General features: G+C 42.7%; 1 protein-coding gene across 1 annotated transcript in view; it reads right to left on the bottom strand.

Moving 5' to 3' along the window:
- Window positions 1-19,280, bottom strand: part of TBX21 (T-box transcription factor 21) — a 117,653-nt gene that overhangs the window by 152 nt on the left and 98,221 nt on the right. The window contains exon 6 of the mRNA XM_053697631.1: window positions 1-522. This exon is cut by the window's left edge and continues 152 nt beyond it. Coding sequence (XP_053553606.1) covers window positions 24-522 — 499 coding nt within the window. The 3' untranslated portion in view covers window positions 1-23. The remainder of the gene's footprint in view (window positions 523-19,280) is intronic.

Consider the following 19,280-nt stretch of genomic DNA (forward strand, 5'->3'; position numbering starts at 1 on the left):
AGAATAATGCTGTTTTAAGTAATTCATTGGCTGTAGTACCCACAGTAAGCCAAATCTGTATCCCTGTCACACATTTGCGGAGACACATCTGAGCTATATGGTGACAATCGCCTCCGCTTATTGTCTTCACATCCTCCATATGGTGTTAGTTCTCCCCATGAGTCTTCATCCTTACTTCTGATTTCTAGTAAGGGGTGTAGCCAGCTCAGGGGTGTAGAGCTAGGTTTGGGGTGGTATTGTGCAGTTCCTGGCCAAGTTGAGCCTAGGGTGTGTTCTGGAAAAAAGCCCAAGGGTGTTGATTGGGGATAACGTTTTACTGTATATGCAGCTGCCATCTTTCCTGTGGGATCATAGGATGTATACTCAAGATGTGGGGTAAAGCTCTGTGGGGGTAAATACCATGGTGGTGGCTCTTTCTGCTCTGTAGAGTATAATCGGGTAGGGGGCAGTGTCTCCTGCAGCAAAGTTTGATAGCGAACTGGTGGAGAAGGGGTCATTCGCTCAGTGGGCATAGCACACAGCCTAAAGAAAAGAACAGAGAATTTACAAAAAAGTGTTGTCAGTGTGCCATCACCTGAAGATACTGTAGTACTAACTGATATGGATCATCTAAATATATATATATATATATATATATATATATATATATATATATATATATATATATATATATAAAATCTTTTTTATGATCTAAACACTTGAAAAAAATATATAACAAAAATCTCAGATACCAACCCACTAGAGTATTGCACACTTTCTTTAAATTGTTCTTGACCAATTCAACATTCTTTAGTTTGGCATAGAGAGAGGCTATCTTTGGTATGAGTGTAGTTCCTCCCTAGACAGTCTCTAAATGCAGATAGTGCTTTAGCAGATGTATCCCTAGCCTTACATTGTAGGCTAAAGGATTTCCGTAATTTCCAGACTTTAGTAAATTGACCCCTGAAATCTATTTCTGCCATCTGAGAATAGATTTTTATTTAAAATAAGATCTCCAAATGTGAAAGCATTTTACAGCTCTACATATTTGATTAGAAGGGCAAAATATTATTTTTTCAATGAGGTGACGTTTCCACCTCTAAGCCAATAGCTGTGCGGCCCAGCTGGCATTATGCCGGATAGCTAGCACGCTATTGGCTAAGATCACCTCACTGCAAAATAGCGTTCTGCCGTGGGTGGCATGGAGAACGCTGCAGACAAATAAAGGAACTTTCAGCATGAAGTATTTTATACTTCATGACTGAAAGTCCCCTTTATTTGTTGCACAGGTAAATCCTAGAGTTTCAAAAACACTAGGATTTACCATTACTTCAAACTTTTCTTTTTTGTGTGCCTTGTAATAGTATGCTTGGGCTGAATAGCCCAGTATTCTGTTGAGTTCCATGTCCTTTTAACCACTGCTTTGCCAAAATATCTGCATACAAAGTAAAAAATCTTCAAGCATTAAAAAGTTTTTTTTTTTTATTGTTTTGCAGTTCAGAGATAAAACCGTTGAAAAGCATTTTTTTTTTTTTTAAATATTTTTATTGAGGCAATGCAGATATACATAAAACAGTTACAAGTTATAGGGCAACAACACAAGTACAGTATTACAAAATACATTGAATGCGTAGTTAGATATCTCATCTAGCAGGAAATTCAATCACACCTAGTCAGTTCTAATTATCACCCTATAACATGTCGCCTCGTTTTACTAATAAAGCTGCATATCGTCCTCGATGGGACAGAGATCCACAAAGGGGATCTGAAATCTAGACTATAGTTGAAGACATCTGAATACAATAACATCATATGGTTACAGAAAAAACTAAACAAACACATTATAACATAATGACAAGTGTGAACTAATGGTTCAGGTTGGTCTTATATGGGTGTCGTGAATTAATTCAGGTACTAAAATAGTTGACACTAAAAATTGTTCACTTTACCATTGCTGCGGCTGCCACAGAGTAACAAAAATAAGGAGTTCTCGCATTGGAAACAACTGCAATTATAGCAACTAATCTACGTGAACCTTGATCCTCACAGCCTAAGTTCAGTTATATTGAAAAGATATATAGAGTAACGGTTATGTTGAAAATTAATAATCATAGGGGTAGACAAACAGAAGATCCTGCGAGCCTTCTACACACTACTATGTGAGCAAGCTAAACCAAGGCTCTACGGACAGAGCAGAGACTGCTGCACTCTGCTAAAAGGGAGTGTGGAGGACAAATTATTTATCCCTTGCCACACAGATGTGGGGGGGGGGGGGCGGATCCAGGCCCGGTCCAAGGGGATATTCTCATTAAGCTTCGCTTATAGCCAGGGGCTTCAAAATGACACTCAAGATTAACTCTAGCGACGTTAAATCTAACATGTGGCTAATAGTGCATGACAAAACTTGCTGGAATGTTAGGGAGTTGTAATAGGACTCCGAAACACCCCATTTGCATGATCTCCTTAATATATCTCAGAGCATACACTAGTCCAAACGCTGCCCCAGTGAACGCACTGATATGAAAAAAACTTTCTTACATAGGAAAGATAGCTTATACAGTTAAAGTAGTCCACATCCCATAGTAATACATATACTTTGCAATGGGTATGCAAAGACAAAATGTTATAGTATCAAGGGTGATGTACACATGTGATCTGAGATAAGTTACAGGCAGGCAATTTAAACATGTGGTGCAATCCCTCTTGTCCTGTGCAAATCTTACTTTAGATCCTCGCATATGGTTACATTGTCCTGTACATACAATAAAGCATATCCCCCCATCCTTGTAGTATAGTCCCAGTGTTATCCGCACATGATTGACATATGTAGTTATCTAGGTATACCATGATAACCTGGAAGCGGGGGTGTAACCCATTGATATCCCTGAACACTCTGGCGGTGAACATAAAAAAAAGGAGAACACTAGTATGCAGTGGTGAGAAATGTCTCCATATGAGAGCTGCTCTATGATCTGCGAGACAGGTTGACTAGGACAATGGGTTCAATATGTATGGCATCCTCCAACTTTATGTCAGCCCAGGACGGGGATAAATTGGAGAGCAGGGCAGTGGGCGGTGTGTGAAGTTCCCGCCCGGCCCAGTAGTTCTTAGTGTTTCCATTACCCAATTCCAGATCGCTCTAGTTGAAGTAAGCACAGCTCTCTGGGAAGGGGGGTATCTCCCAGGTTCCACGACCCAGTACAGTCCCAGCTCTGGGAGTTGAACAAAACACGAGTGGCTGCACCACCAGGTGCCCCCCATACAAAGTTCAAGTACCTTCTTCGCCTCTTGGCGAGGACCCCCAGTGTGGCAACGTCCCGGCTGTGCGGCAATTGCGCTACATCCTCCCGCCCCGTCTCACTCTCCCCCAGCAAACCGGGATAGAGTTGCTCAACCTGAGCCGCCAGTGTTCCATTCTTGTGCGATGCGGGGTCTGGCTCGGCAGGCAGGAGGATGGCTGCTGGTAGGTTCATCATTATCACTGACGTACAGGCGCTAGGCGGTGGGTCCTTCCCGGCACAAGTATCGGTCTTATGCAGCGTCTCGGTGGTAGCACTGTCCTGTCCTCCTTCTATTAGCTCCTCCATGTAGGCCTCACTGCTCCCCGGTTTGCCGGTCCCCTTGGGAGCGTAGCCCTCACTGCCATATAGGCCGCTGTGTTGGAGCCCGGGAATTGTGTCTTCAGCTTTAGGTGGCTCAGCCCGGTCCTCCTCTATGCCCATGATTTCCATGAGCCGGTCAAATCTGCAGTGTATCCGGTACTCAAATTCAGCAAACAGTGTCTGTACCTGAAAAAGGAGACTCTTTTGGGACATCATGTCGGGCAGTAAAGCACGCTCTTCAAAGATGGCGCTTCAGTCTGGAGCGGCAGCTCAATAAGGCAGTATTGTAAAGTCCTCTCTTCCCTTGTTCACTATATTTTAAAAGCCATGCACTTAGGGTATGTGACCCTTGTAGCTCATGGGCAAAATCACCCCAGATACCAGTCTCTAGTAAGCTAATAATAAGTTTAATCGCTATTTCTCTCAGGAGCTCCTTCTAGTTGCATCCACTTAGCTCGGCAGTCAGCTCCGCCCCCGTTGAAAAGCATTTTATTTATCTTATCTCCTCTGTTTTGGCTAATTAGGAAAGATATAAAATGAGCCTCTGTGCAGATTAAAGAAACACTAAAGTCAAAATTAAACTTTCATTCTTCAGATAAAGCATGCAAATTTAAAAAACATTTAAAATTTGTATTTCTTTCTAATGACACGAGTCCACGGATCATCTAATTACTATTGGGAATATCACTCCTGCCAAGCAGGAGGCGGCAAAGAGCACCACAGCAAAGCTGTTAAATATCACCTCCCTTCCCTCCAACCCCAGTCATTCTCTTTGCCTACGTTAGAGCAAGGAAGTGGTAAAGTTAGGTGTTGGGAAAAGATTCTTCAAGCAAGATTTTATTTTTTTAAGCAGTGCAAGATTTTTCTGCTTTGCTCTAGGGTGTAGCGTAGTCCATATCAGTCTCTTCAGTAGAGAAGTGGTGGCTTTAAAGCAATGTGAACTTGTGGGACATAATTCTCACTGCGCCTCCCATATATTTATGCTGCCCTACCCATGCAAGCCTGAGTAAGATTACTCAGTCTTTGTTTCTATCCACAGGTCCATGTGAGGGAACTGGCCTCCCAAACCTAGTGAGCTGCTGTGCTGTCTGGCAGAAGTATTAAGGTAAGTGCTAACTTTATATTTTTCTGGGATTTTTTTCTGGGGTTTTTCAGAGGAAAAAGGATAGCACGTTTACTTTCATTGGGACAAATTACATTCCTATGACAGGGTAATATTTATTAAGGGCAGCGGAGCAGGCACTGGGGACGAGGAGAACTAGCTCTTGGTGTATGTTTTTTATACTTTACTCCCGACGGCTGTGTTAATTGAATTAGCCGATCGGGAGTTTTAAGGTTACGCCCACGATGGGCGGAGTTAAATACAGCGGCAGTTCCTATTGCGTGCCTTTTTTCCAGCCCTGTTTGTCACTTCCTGTGACTCCGGAGGGAAATTCAGCTGCGTCACAGATTCAGCAGCGTTGCGGTTACGGACCACAGTGTTTACAGAGTTGAGTCCGGATTAGTCACAAAGTAGTTTACTTCATTAGAGGCAGACAGTTAAGCACCTCAGCAATGCTAAGCTGAGGTGTAGAGTTGTCTGAAAGTCATTTTAGGGGCTAAGGTGTAATATTAATAGTTGAAAAATAAAGCTGCTATTTTGTTCGTTTAAAATTTAAAGGAACAGTAACACATTTTTTTAACCTTTGTTGGGGGATATTTTCTGAGTTAAATATCAGTTGTCTGTTTATTGGTGAAAAAAAAGATGGACCAAGAAACCCTGCAAGATGTTACATGTTCTTTATGTTTTGATGCTAATGTAGAACCACCAATCCCTTTCTGTTCCTCATGTATTGAGAGATCTATACATTATAGGGATAGACGTTTTTCTGAGCCAACATTGTCTAAGGCAGCTACTGTTCAGGAGTCTTCTGACAATGTTCAAGATATGCTGCAGCTTTCTCCTCAAGTGTCCCAAAGTTTAGCGTCCATACAGCCAGTGCCCTGCGCTTCCTCTATTACTCCACCTGGAGTTACCTTGCAAGACATCGCTTCCCTAATGTCATCAGCAGTATCTGATGCGTTGTCTGCTTTTCCAATGCTGCAGGGAAAGCGCAAGAGGAAATATAATCAATCTATTAATAAGGTTGCTTACACAGTAGGGGCTATTCTGAATGTTTCTTCCCACAAACCTGAAGAGGAAGATACTTCGGTAGCATCTGAGGGTGAAATCTCAGACAGTGTTATACCTTTAACTGATACTGAAGTTGTTTCTTTCAGGTTCAAGCTTGAACACCTCCGTTTTGTTACTTAAGGAGGTTTTAGCTACCCTGGGCGATTCCGACACTACTGCCGTAGGTAATCCTAAGAAGTCTAGCAAACTAAACAAGTATTTCGATGTGCCCTCCATGGTGGAGGTATTTCCTGTACCAGATAGGGCTACAGAGATTATTGCTAAGGAATGGGAGAGACAGGGTATCCCTTTTTCTCCATCCCCTATATTTAAAAAGATGTTTCCTATAGCAGACTCTATCAAGGAGTCTTGGCAGACGGTACCCAAAGTGGATGGAGCAATTTCCACGCTAGCCAAGAGAACAACTATTCCCATAGAGGATAGTTATTCCTTTTAGGATCCTATGGATAAGAAGTTAGATGGTTTGCTCAAGAAGATGTATGTACACCAGGGTTTGCAATGGCAACCTGCGGTTTGTATTGCAACTGTCACTACTGCAGCAGCATACTGGTTTGTTGTGTTGTCTGATTCTATTCGGACAGACACTCCCCTCGAAGAAATCCAGATAGGATAAAGGCCCTTAAATTGGCCAACTCCTTTATCACGGATGCTTCCCTTCAGCTTATTAAGCTGGGAGCTAAGATTTCTGGTTTTACCGTCCTGGCCCGCAGAGCCTTATGGTTAATGTCTTGGTCTGCGGATGTGTCATCTAAGTCTAAACTTTTGGCGATTCCTTACAAGGGAAAGACCTTTTTTTGGACCGGGTTTGACGGAAATAATTTCTGACATTAAGGGAGGAAAGGGCCATTTCCTCCCTCAGGATAAGAGAAACAAACAAAAGGGACGTCGGAGTAATTTTCGTTCCTTTCGAAATTTCAAGGGAAATCCTTCCACTCCCTCTTCCAAGCAGGAGCAATCCAAGCCTTCCTGGAGGCCCAATCAGTCTTGGAACAAGGGAAAACAATCCAAGAAGCCTGTTATTGAATCAAAAGCAGCATGAAGGGTTTGCCTCCGATCTGGGACCAGATCTTGTGGTGGGCAGACTTTCCTTCTTCATTAAGGCTTGGGTTTGAGATGTTCAGGATCCCTGGGTGGTAGACATCATGTCCCAGGGATACAAACTAGAGTTCAAGACATTTCCTCCCAGGGGCAGGTTTCTGCTTTCAAGATTATCTGTAGACCAGGCAAAAAGAGAGGCGTTCTTACACTGTGTTCGGGACCTAACCGTGAGTCCCTCTATCCATGTCCCCATGGCTTGTGGTCTAATTGAGGCATAATAGGGGTGAGGGATTATTCTTATTTATTTTGCTGGGTACCCTCCAAGACGCCTTTGCGTCTTACTCAGACATGTTTTTCAGTTACTAAATGATCCTATCCTTCTCGGATACGGGAAATTTCAGTTTGCTTCGAATGGTGCGCCTCATTAGACATGTGGGGATGATGTAATCTCCTGACTGTTCTTTTTTGAGATCCTTCCCAGTTGTTTGTTTTTTTTTTTGGAAGATTAGGGCTCCGTTTGGCTGGTCCTGCGGTAGGCCTGTTTTCTTATTGGGCGTTAATCTACGGATCCCCTCATATTTTCTTTTTATCAGATTAGGATATTGTTTAATTTGTTTATTAATTTCCTTCGGGAATCTTAAACTGGAATCGATACTCTGTTACTTCTGCGGAAGTGTTTTTGGGAACATGTTAGTCCTCTGTCTGTTTTTCCTTCCTCCCCTCTGAGGGAGGATTTATGCAGCTTGGCGGTTAGGACCCGGGTGCAGGCTGGTCCTGTTGGGTTCGGTTCTGTCACGTGGCGCCGTTCTGATTGGCTGGTCCGGTCCAAGTGCCGAGTGCTCATGTTATCATTTGTTTTACAATCAACTAAACATTCTAGAGGACCTGTGGGTCTACAAGGCGGGAAGGATTGTCTCAGTCCTTATAGCCTTCAATTTAGATGACTGGGTCAGTGGAGTTTATGCTGCGTCATTATCTCTGGTGTCTGATAGGTCGGACCCTAGACTTCCTCCTCCATGTGGTGGAGAGTTGGAGGGCTTAGCGCCTTCTTACCACAGAGTAAGCGGTTTGGCCTTTTTTCTTTTGAGGCTCGGGGATTGTCCTTTGGACTTGGTCCTCAGCAGCTAGTAGAATGCAACTGTAGACTCTTTCCATTTAACAAGAAAAACATAAATTATGCTTACCTGATAATTTTCTTTTCTTCTGATGAAGAGTCCACAGCTCCCCACCCATAATTTCTTTATGTGGGGCGTCCTTATTTTATTCTTCTGGCACCTTTCACCCTGATATTTCTTCTACTGTTCCTTGTTCCTCGGCAGAATGACTGGGGGATGAGGGGAGTGGGAGGAGTATTTAAGCCTTTGGCTGGGGTCTTCTTTGCCTCCTCCTGGTGGCCAGGTTCTTAATTTCCAAAAGTAATGAATGCAGCTGTGGACTCTTTCCATCAGAAGAAAAGAAAATTATCAGGTAAGCATAATTTATGTTTTTAGGTTGTATTATGTTTCATGTTTTGTCCCTCTCCTATGGTAGAAGAAGCATTTTAATGAAATTGTTATAAGCATTATATCTGCTTATCTTCATTTTCTTTTACGGTCCTGACTTAGGTGTGTTTTTAGGGATTGTTATCATTTCATGTTTTATCCCTTTCCTTTATAGTAGAAGTATATCTTGACTTGATGATACGCAGTTTTTCTGCTTATCTTACTTTTTGTCTACTATACATATTATAAGGAATTTTAAATATTTTATCCCTCTCAGTCTACAGTAGAGGTATGTACGCGATTTCATTATAAGCTCTATCCTGTTTATCTTATCTTTCTTATCTACACTTTTATTGTGTGTTTTTTGGGGATGTTATAGTTTGCTTTTTAGCCCTATTCTTTTTGCAGAAGTAGATTATCCTGGATATGGTTATAAGTATTATGTCTGCTTATCATATATTTTTCTACTATTAATGCTATTTGTGTTTTTTTCGGAATTCAGCATTTACATGTTTTATCCCTCCTTTTCTACAGTAGATAAGGTATATTTCAGGATCGTTTACCCCCCTATGGGGATCTGCTGATTTGGGCAATATTCTTATATATAAGATGGGGACATCTTATATTTTAGTCAAATCCTTGCTGACATTAAGTGGTCATGGGATTACAGCAAACTGCAGTCAGCTGGCGTAGCCTGAGGGTTAGCTTAGCTGTCAAGCAAGCGGGGGGGTTTGCAGTTTGAATTCAGCTGCGGCTCCTTGCACCTTGATTGCGTGTTCGCAAGCTGATTTTTCTCTTTTTGGTCTAATTGCTGAGGTTTCTTCTTTGGATCTACCAGATAGCCCAGCGGTAATCCTCTGCTACATTATCAGCCCTGGGTTCAATACATTTTTTAGGCATTATCCGAGATGGAGAAATCAGGAGTACGTGCTATAAGTATCTGTAATTCTTCATGAATTTTCGCAAGGCTATTTCACATTTTACTTTTCTTGTCTCAGAGGATAGACATCCGGACAAGAGAGTCTCTGTCCTGTTGGCTCTCTCAGGACAATCTGTCCCAGGGCACATGTTTCCTGAGACCATCTTGGGAGATATTGACCACGGACTCCAGCCTTTCGGACTGGGGAGCAGTTTGGGGTTCTTTAAGAGCTCAGGGACTTTTGGATCAGGAGTCGGCTGCCCTCCCTATATATATCCTAGAGTTGAGAGCAATCTTCAATGCACTGATAGCTTGGCCTCAACTGAGTTTGGTCAACTTTACTTTGGTGGCGTACATTAACCACCAGGGAGGAACTCGGAGCTCCTTAGCTATGAAGGAGGTGACTTGCATCTGTGGGCGGAGTCTCACAATTGTCATCTTTCTGCCATCCAAATCCCAGGGGTGGGCTACTAGGAAGCGGATTATCTAAGCAGGCTGTTTTTTTTCATCCAGGGGGAGTGGGCCCTTCATCCGGAGGTGTTCTCAATGATAACTCTCAGGTGGGGAGTTCCGGAGTTGGATCTGAGGGCATCTTGTCTAAACGCCAAACTTCCAAATTACAGATCAAGGGATCCGCAAGCAGCTCTCGTTGACGCTTTGGCGGTTCCATGGGATTCTGTCTAATCTACCTGTTTTCTCCATTTGCCCTCCTTCCTCAGGTGATAGCCCTATCAAACAGGAGCATGCTTCAGTGATTCTAATCTCTCCAGCTCAGCCTCACAGAATTTTGGTTTGCGGATCCGGTACAGATCGGCTTTTCCCCCGTGGAAATTACCTCTGAGGAAGGACATTCTACTTCAGGGTCCTTTTCCTACATCCAGATCTAGATTCTCTGAAGCTGACTGCTTAGAGATTGAATGCCTAGTCTTGTCTAGACCAAGTTTTTCCATAAGGGGATTGATACAATGATTTTGGCTCGTAAGCCAGTAACTCGCAAGATTTACCATAAAGTATGGCGTACATACTTTTTCAGGTGTGAATCTAGTGGTTTCTCTTGGAGTCAGGTGAGGGTTCCTCGCATTCTGTCCTTTCTTCAGTACTCTAAAAGGCCAGATCTCTGCCCTTTTGATTCTTTTAAATAACAGACTGGCTGACTTACCAGATGTTCAATCTTTTGTTCAGGCCTTAGTCAGAATCAGGCCTGTGTTTAAGGTTTTGTTTCTTCTCACTCTTCTGCTCGTAGAGTCTCAGCGCTTTCGGCTCTACAGTGTGACCCCCCTTACCTTATTTTTCATGCGGATACTGTGATTCTTCGTACCATATTGGGATTTCTTCCTATGGTGGTTTCGGACCGCAATATCAATCAGGGAATTGTTGTTCCTTCGTTCTGTCCCAATCCTCCTTCTAATAAGGAACGTCTGTTACATAACCTGGATGTTCTGCATGCTCTGATGTTCTATCTGCAAGCATCTAGAGATTTTCGTCAATCTATTACCCTTTTTGTGGTATTCTCTTGTAAACATAAGGGTAAGATGGCCACTTTCTACTCTTTCCTTTTGGTTGAGAAATGTTATTCGGTTGGCTTATGAGACAGCTGGACAACAGCCTCCTGAGAGGATTACAGCTCATTCAGCTAGGGCTGTCTCTTCTTCCTGGGCCTTTTAAAATAAGGCTTCTGTGGAACAAATCTGCAAGGCGGGCACTTGGTCCTCGTTGCATACTTTTTCCAAATTCTACAAATTTGATGTTTTTGCCTCAGCTGAGGCTTCCCTTGGGAGGAAAGTTCTTCAAGCGGTGGTGCCTTCTGTTTAGGTCCACCTGTCTTGTTCTTCCTTCCTTTTCCATTCCATGTCCTCTAGCTTGGGTATTGGTTCCCACTAGTAATTGGAATGATTTAGTGGACGCTTCATGCCATTGGAAAGAAAAAATAAATGTATGCTTACCTGATAAATTCTTTTCTTTCCTGGCATGGAGAGTCCATGACGTGCCCTTCATTTATTTAATTTATTTTTAAGACGGCTTTTGTCATTTGCTAAACCTCAGGCACCTCTATAACCTTTGTGTCCTCTCTTCTTTCCATATTCCTTCGGCTGAATGAATGGGGGTTATGGGAAGTGGGAGTGATACTTAACAGCTTTGCTGGGGTGTTCTTTGCCTCCTCCTGCTCGCCAGGAGTTGAATTCCCGCTAGTAATTGGAATGATTTTGTGGACTCTCCATACCAGGAAAGAAAATAATTGATCAAGTAAGCATACATTTTGTTTTTTTCAGGCCTGGGAATATTTTCTAGGAAAAAAAGTTAATGGATCTAGTGTAATCATTTTACGTGAGAAAGGAATTTGAACTTCTTTACTTCATAGCCATAATGAATGAAAATATTTTACTTCATTTTCAGAGCCTTAATAACAATTTCTTTCCTAAGATACGGTGAGTCCACGGGATCATCAATTACTGTTGGGAATATCACTCCTGGTCAACAGGAGGAGGCAAAGAGCACCAAAGCAAAGCTGTTAATTATCGCTTCCCTTCCCACAATCCCCAGTCATTCTCTTTGCCTTCTGTGCAAGGAGGAGGTGAAGTTTTGGTGTCTGTTAAGAATTTCTTCTATCAAGATTTTTTTATTTTGAAAGCCTGAGCAGGTTTTCCCTGATCTTTCCTGACAAACTGAGTATAGCTGTACTCCACATTAGTCTCTTCAGTAGGGCTGTGGTAGCATTTAAGCAGAAAAATAGGTAGTAGTCAGCGCTATTGAAGATTTGCACTTATTTCCATATAGTCATATTGAACATACCACAGTACTGGTTATATTTGCCTGAGTACCCTCTCTATAGCACACTTAAGCCCCTATTTTGGTGGCGCTCCTATACCTCCCCTCACTTGTAGCTTTCAAGCAGTTAGGAACTTGTGGGGTGGGCCTCACTGTGTTTTCCTAACAGATTGCTGCCCTCAAATAGAACTCCAGAGTAGGCTTAATCTGTTCCTTCTTGTGTCCACAGGTCTCTGTGAGGAGTGGCTTCCTCTCATGCCAGGTGAGCTGTCCTCCTGCCAGACAGTCAAGGGTGTAGGTTAGTGCCATTTTTATTTCTTATAGGCGGATCCTTCTCTATTTGGCAGTCAATGCTAAGAGCGCAAGCTTTTCATCTCTTGAGAAAGCCGGTGTGTGCAACCGGCAAAACACATTTAGGCTTTTTGATCCTGTTGGGCTTCCGTTGGTGAAAGATAGTGACGTCAGGTGGAGTTCCTTTGGCGTTTGCAGTTGCCAAAAGCCCGGGCGGTTTGAACAGACGCCGGAAGCAACAGCCTGCTGTAGGACGCTAATCTTGAACCAGGAGTGCCCAGAGTTTTATCTGGAACTTTTATGAGACTATTTTGAGGGCTTATAATTGCCTTACTTCTAGTAAGTGTGTTTTTATCTGTGTGTCCTATTGGGATTGTAATAAATGCTACCTTGAGTTGAGTTGCGCTGTCCCTTTTTGTTTCCATAGCTACGCTTTTCTATATGGTGACACAGCTTGTAGTGTCTTTCCTGTAACTGCTTCTACGTCTACTCCGTTTACATCCATCTGCCCTGCCTTCCGTCTAGCGTGTAGAGAGGAGCAGGTAGGCGCCTCAGCATAGCGCTGAGGTGTGGAGGCTGCTTAGGAGGTTTGGGATAAGAAGGTTGTTATTTGTCTTTCAGACTTATTCAAAAATTCAAGTCTGTTCTATGTTCCATTAAGGGATTTACTTACTTTAATCTTAAAGGGATAGTATCAAGTTTTTTTTATTTTTTTTGTATAACTTACCAAGAGTCTATGCCTTCTATTGAGTGCAGACTTTGCTTGGATACCCAAGTTGAACCCCTTTTGCCTTTTTGTTCTTTTTGTATTGAAAGAACTTTAATGTACAAAGATATACTTTTTGTTTCTGAGCCACCATTCTCTCAGGTTGAGGCTGTTCAGGCAATGCCACAGCCTTCTCCTCAAATGTCCCAATCTTTATTGCCGTCTCATGCAGTGCCCTGCTGTTCCTCACAATCTCCTGAAGGAGTGTATTTGAAGGCTTAAATTGCTGCTCAGATATCCTCGGCGGAATCTGAGGTGCTAGCTGCCATCCCCATGCTTCAGGGGAGACTTAAGAGGAAAATTAGAGAATCAGAGAGTAAGGTTTCTGATCCTGTACAGGCTAACCAAGTTACTCTTTCACATAAATCGGAAGAAGAAGATACTTCGGTAGCCTCTGAGGGTGAAATCTCAGATTCGGATAGTATAATTCCTTCTTCTGATGCTGAAGTGGTTTCCTTCAGATTCAAGCTTGAACACCTTTGTGTTTTTGTGTTTTGTTAACACCTTGGCTACCTTGGACGACTTTGATACTTCTGTCGTTGTCAACCCTAAGAAATCTAGCAAATTAAATAGATACTTTGATGTACCCTCTCCTGGGGAGGTGTTTCCAGTGCCAGACCGTGCTACGGAGATTATTGCCCGGGAATGGGAGAGACCTGGAATCCCTTTTTCTCCCTCTCCAGTCTTTAGGAAGATTTTCCTGGTAGCCGACTCCTTTAAGGAGTCGTGGAAGGGGCGATCTCTACCCTGGCCAAGAGGGGGGCTACTATCCCTATTGAGGATAGTTGCTCTTTCAAGGACCCTATGGACAAGAAGCTGGAGGCTTTCTTAAAGAAGTTGTATATTCATCAGGGTTTACAATGGCAACCAGCGGTGTGTATTGCTACAATGAAAAGTGCGGCAGCATATTGGTTTGACGCTCTGTCTGAGTCCCTCCAAGCAGAGACTCCCTTGGAGGAGATACAGGACAGGATAAAGGCTCTTAAGTTAACCAGTTCCTTTATTATTGATACTTCTTTGCAGGTCATTAAGCTGGGGGCCAAAATATATATATGGTTTTGCAATTTTGGCGCATAGAGCACTATGGCTTAAATCTTAGTCAGCAAATGTTTGTTCAAAATTTAAGCTTTTGGCGATTCCTTACAAGGGAAAGACCTTGTTTGGGCCAGGGTTGGCAGAAATTATTTCCGATATCACGGGTGGTAAAGGATCCTTTCTGCCTCAAGACAAGAAGAACAAATCGAAAGGACATCAGAGTAATTTTCATTCCTTTCGTAGCTTCAGAGGTAAGTCTTCCCCCTCCTCTACCAAGCAGGATCAGTCCAAGCCTTCTTGGAAGCCGAGTCAGTCTTGAAACAAGGGAAAGCAATCTAAGAAACCTGCAGCTGAATCTAAGTCAGCATGAAGAGTTTGCCCCCGATCCGGGATCGGATCAAGTGGGCGGAAGACTCTCAGTATTTTCAAGCATGGGAACAAGATGTCCCAGACCCGTGGGCTGTGAACATAGTTTCCCAGGGTTACAAGTTAGAATTCAAGACCTTTCCTCCCAGGGGCAGATTCCACCTCTCAAGATTATCTGTAGACCAGATAAAAAGAGAGGCATTCTTGAAATGTGTACAGGATCTTTCCCTCCTGGGAGTGATAGTTTCAGTCCCAATACAGGAACAGGGTCTATGGTTCTATTCCAAAAAAGAGGGAACTTTCAGGCCTATTCTAGATCTAAAGTTCCTCCACAAATTTCTCAGAGTACTGTCCTTCAAGATGGAAACTATCCGTTACATTCTTCCTCTGGTTCAAAAGGGCCAATTCATGACGACCATAGACCTGAAGGATGCGTACCTGCATGTTCCCATTCCCAGGGATCATCACATATTTCTGAGATTTGTATATCTGAACAAACACTTTTAATTTGTAATGCTCCCATTTGGCCTCGCCACAGCTCCCAGAATTTTCTCAAAGGTCCTGGGAGCTCTGTTGGCAGTAATTGCCATATTTTCAACTAGAAAAATCTCACACAGAGATCTTGTTGTTTTTTCTTCGCTCCCACAGGTGGAAGGTGAATTTGGAGAAAAGTTCCCTTGTTCTCGCTACAAGGGTGGTCTTCTTAGGAACCATTATAGATTCACTATCAATGAAAATATTTCTGACAGAGGTCAGAATGGCCAATATTCTTTCCTCTTGCCTATCTCTACAGTCTGCAGTACGGCCATCAGTGGCCCAATGTATGGAGGTAATTGGTTTGATGGTGGCTTCCATGGACATAGTTCCCTTTGCTCGATTCCATTTGAGAGCTATTCAGTTATGCATGCTCAGTCAATGGAACGGGGATTATACAGACCTGTCTCAGAGGATAGTTCTGAATCAGTCGACAAGAGACTCTCTGCCGTGGTGGCTGTCTCAAGAACATCTCTCCCAGGGGACGTGCTTTCAGAGGCCCTCATGGGTAGTTGTGACCACGGCGCCAGCCTGTTGGGCTGGGGAACAGTCTGGGACTCGTTGAAGGCTCAGGGACTTTGGTCTCAGGAGGAATCTGCTCTCCCCATAAACATATTGGAGTTGAGAGCGTTCTTCAATGCCTTGATGGCTTGGCCTCAACTGGCTTTAGCCTGGTTTATCAGGTTCCAGTCAAACAACATAACCTCAGTGGCTTATATCAACCACCAGGGGGGAACTTGGAGTTCCGTAGCAATGAAGGCGGTGGCGTGAATCATTCAGTGGGGGAGGCTCACAATTGCTGTCTATCTGCCATCCACATTCCGGAGTGGACAATTGGGAAGCAGATTTCCTGAGCAGACAGATTTTCCATCCCGGCGAGGGGGAACTCCATCCAGAAGTGTTCTCCAACTTAACAACCAAATGGGGTTTTGGATCTGATGGCATTTTGTCAGAACTCCAAGCTCCCAAACTACGGTTCAAGGTCAAGAGATCCTCAGGCCCTTCTATATAGATGTTTTGGCAGTTCCTTGGAACTTCAGGTTGGCATATCTGTTTCCTCCGTTTTGCTCTCCTTCCATGAGTCATTGCTCGGATCAAGCAGGAGAGAGTGTCAGTGATTCTTATAGCTCTGGCGTGGCCTCGCAGGATCTGGTATGCAGATCTGGTGGAAATGTTGTCTCTACCCCCGTGGAGACTTCCTCTGAGGAAGGACCTTATACTTCAGGCGCCTTTTCTTCATCCAAATCTCATTTCTCTGAAACTGACTGTTTGGAGATTGATTTTAGCTAAGGGTGGTTTTTCTGAGTCGGTCATTGAGACCATGATTCAGGCTTGTAAGCCTATCACTAGAAAGATTTACCATAAGATATGGCGTAAATATCTTTATTGGTGTGAGTCTAAGGGATATTCTTAGAGTAGCGTCAGAATCCCAAGAATTTTGTCTTTTTTCCAGGAAGGTCTGGAGAAGGGTCTGTCTGTCTACTCTGAAGAGACGGCTCTCTGCCCTATCTATTTTGTTGCACAAGCGTCTGGCGGACGTGCCAGATGTGTAATCCTTTTGTCAGGCCTTGATCAGAATTAGGCCTGTGTTTAAATCTGTTGCTCCACCTTGGAGTCTTAACCTTGTTCTTAAAGTTTTGCAACAGGCTCCGTTTGGGCCAATGCATTCCATATCCTGGAAAGTGTTGTTTCTTACTGCTATCTTTTCTGCTCAGAGAGTCTCGTAACTCTCAGCTTTGCAGTGTGATTCACCTTATCTCATATTTCATGCAGATAAGGCAGTTCTTCATTCCAAGTTTGGATTTCTTTCTAAAGTTGTTTCGGATATTGTTTCAGGAAATTGTTGTTCCTTCTCTCTGTCCTAACCTTGCTTCTCATAAGGTACATTTGTTGCAGAACCTAGATGTGGTGCGTGCTCTTAAGTTCTACTAGCAGGCGACTAAGAACTTTCGCCAGTCTTCTGCATTGTGTGTTTGTTTTTCTGGGAGACGTAAGGGTCAGAAAGCTACTGCTACTTTTCTTTCTCTCGTTTGGCATATGAGACTGCTGGACAGCAGCCTCCTGAGAGAATCGCAGCTCACTCCACTAGGCTGTTTCTTCTTCTTGGGCTTTCAAAAATGAGTCCTCTGTGGAACAGATTTGCAAGGCTGCAATTTAGTCCTCTTTGCATACTTTTTCCAAATTTTATAAATTTTATGCTTTTGCCTCGGCTGAGGCTTCCTTTGGGAGACAGGTTCTTCAAGCTGTGGTGCTTTCTGTTTAGGTTCCCTGTCTTATCCCTCCCAAATCATTTGTGTCCTCTGGCTTGGGTATTGATTCCCAACAGTAATTGATGATCCCGTGAACTCACCGGGCGAGATTACATATACCCGCGCAGCCCGTAATTTCACATTGCACATATAGGGTGCTGGCAGTTCATAAAGTGCTGTAAGTCGGATAAACTAGCGATGTCCCGAAATGAGCGTAAATACACATTTCTGGAGCCACTAGTGACTTACGGCACTTTAGAAACTGCCAGCGCCAAAGAAAAATTATAAATCTCCCGTATACGTCTAACCCGCCTCCAAAAAATAAACCTGACACGTAAAACCCTATATCCCCCATCAAACCCACATCGGAACTAATAAAAGTATTAACCCTGAAACCGACAACCCCCCCACAACGCAATATGACTAATTAAATTATTAACCCCTATATCTGCCATCAAACCCACACCGCAAGTAATAACTAAATTATTAACCTTTATATCCACCAACCCCAACATCGCAAAGTACCTATTAAAACTATTAACCCCTAAACCGCCACCCCAAATAAATAATTGAATTACTTAACCCCCTAACCTAACACCCCCTAAATTAACCCAGATTACCTAAATTAAAAAAATACTAAAGTTACTATTAAAATAAAAAACCTAACATTACTTTAAAAATAAAAAAAACTAAGTTTAAATTAAGCTAACATTACGTTAATCAGCCAATAGAATTTCAGTAGCTCTCATCCTATTGGCTGATTTGAACAGCCAATAGGATTTCAGTAGTTCTCATCCTATTGGCTGATTTGAATTTGAAGAATAAAATCAGCCAATAGGAATTCAAGGGACGCCATCTTTAATCGCGTACTTGAATTCACTATTCAGTGTATGGCGGAGATCGTACGAAGAGTATCCTCCATGCTCCATAGCTCCGCGGTCGCCGGTCTTCAGTTCCAGAGTCACCGGTCTTCAGCTCTGCCCTCCACTCCGAGTTGTTCCTGGAAGAAGAAAGAAGAGGTTGCCGCTTGGAAGAAGACTTCACCGCCTGGAACAGGACCTTCTCTGCCGGACTTCAGGAACCGTGAGAACCAACCTGGTGGTTAGACTTAGGTGTTTAAAAAAAAAAAAAAAAAAAATTTAATTTATTTTAGGGATGGTCAATTCTTAAAAGAGCTAAATGCCCTTTTAAGGGCAGCAAAAGAGCTAAATGCCCTTTTAAGGGCATTGCCCATACAAATGCCCTTTTCAGGGCAATGGGTAGATTAGGTTTTTTAGTATTAGTTTTTATTTTGGGGGTTTGGTGGGTGGAGGGTTTTACTGTTAGGGGGGACTTTGTTTATTTTTAATGTAAAAGAGCTGTTTAACTTAGGGCAATGCCCTGCAAAAAGCCCTTTTAAGGGCTATTGGTAGTTTAGCATTATATTAGGGTGTGTTTTTATTTTGGGGGGGGGCTTTTTTATTTTCATAGGGATTAGGTTTAATTTTTTTAAGTTTTGATAATTTGTTTATTTTCTGTAATATTAGATTTTTTTTTATTTTCTGTAATGTTAGCTTAATTTAAACTTAGTTGTTTTTTTTTAAAGTAATGTTAGTTTTTTTATTTTAATAGTAACTTTAGTGTTTTTTTTTATTTAGGTAATTTTGGTTAATTTAGGTTAATTTAGGGAGTGTTAGGTTAGGGGGCTTAGTAATTTATTTATTTGCATTGTGGGGATGGTGGTTTAGGGGTTAATAGTTTTAATAGGGACTTTGCGATGTGGATTAATGGCGGATTAGGGGTTAATATATTAGGTGTTGGGGTTGGCGGATATAGGGGTTAATAATGTAATTGTTATTTGCGGTGTGGGTTTCATGGTGGATATAGGGGTTAATATACTTTATTAGTTATTGCGGTGGGGGATTGCGGTTAACAGGTAGATAGATATTGCGCAAGGCTTGCTGCGGCTGCCTTTGTGTGGCGAGGTGAAAATGGAGTAAAATGTCTCCATTTTCGCCATGTAACTCCTTGCACTGAATATTGGATTCTGATTTGCAATGCGGTCCCATGTTAGCTTATGGGAGTAAAAATTGCGGCCGACT

The sequence above is a fragment of the Bombina bombina genome, chromosome 1 (genome assembly GCF_027579735.1).
Source record: "Bombina bombina isolate aBomBom1 chromosome 1, aBomBom1.pri, whole genome shotgun sequence".
Taxonomy (NCBI): domain Eukaryota; kingdom Metazoa; phylum Chordata; class Amphibia; order Anura; family Bombinatoridae; genus Bombina; species Bombina bombina.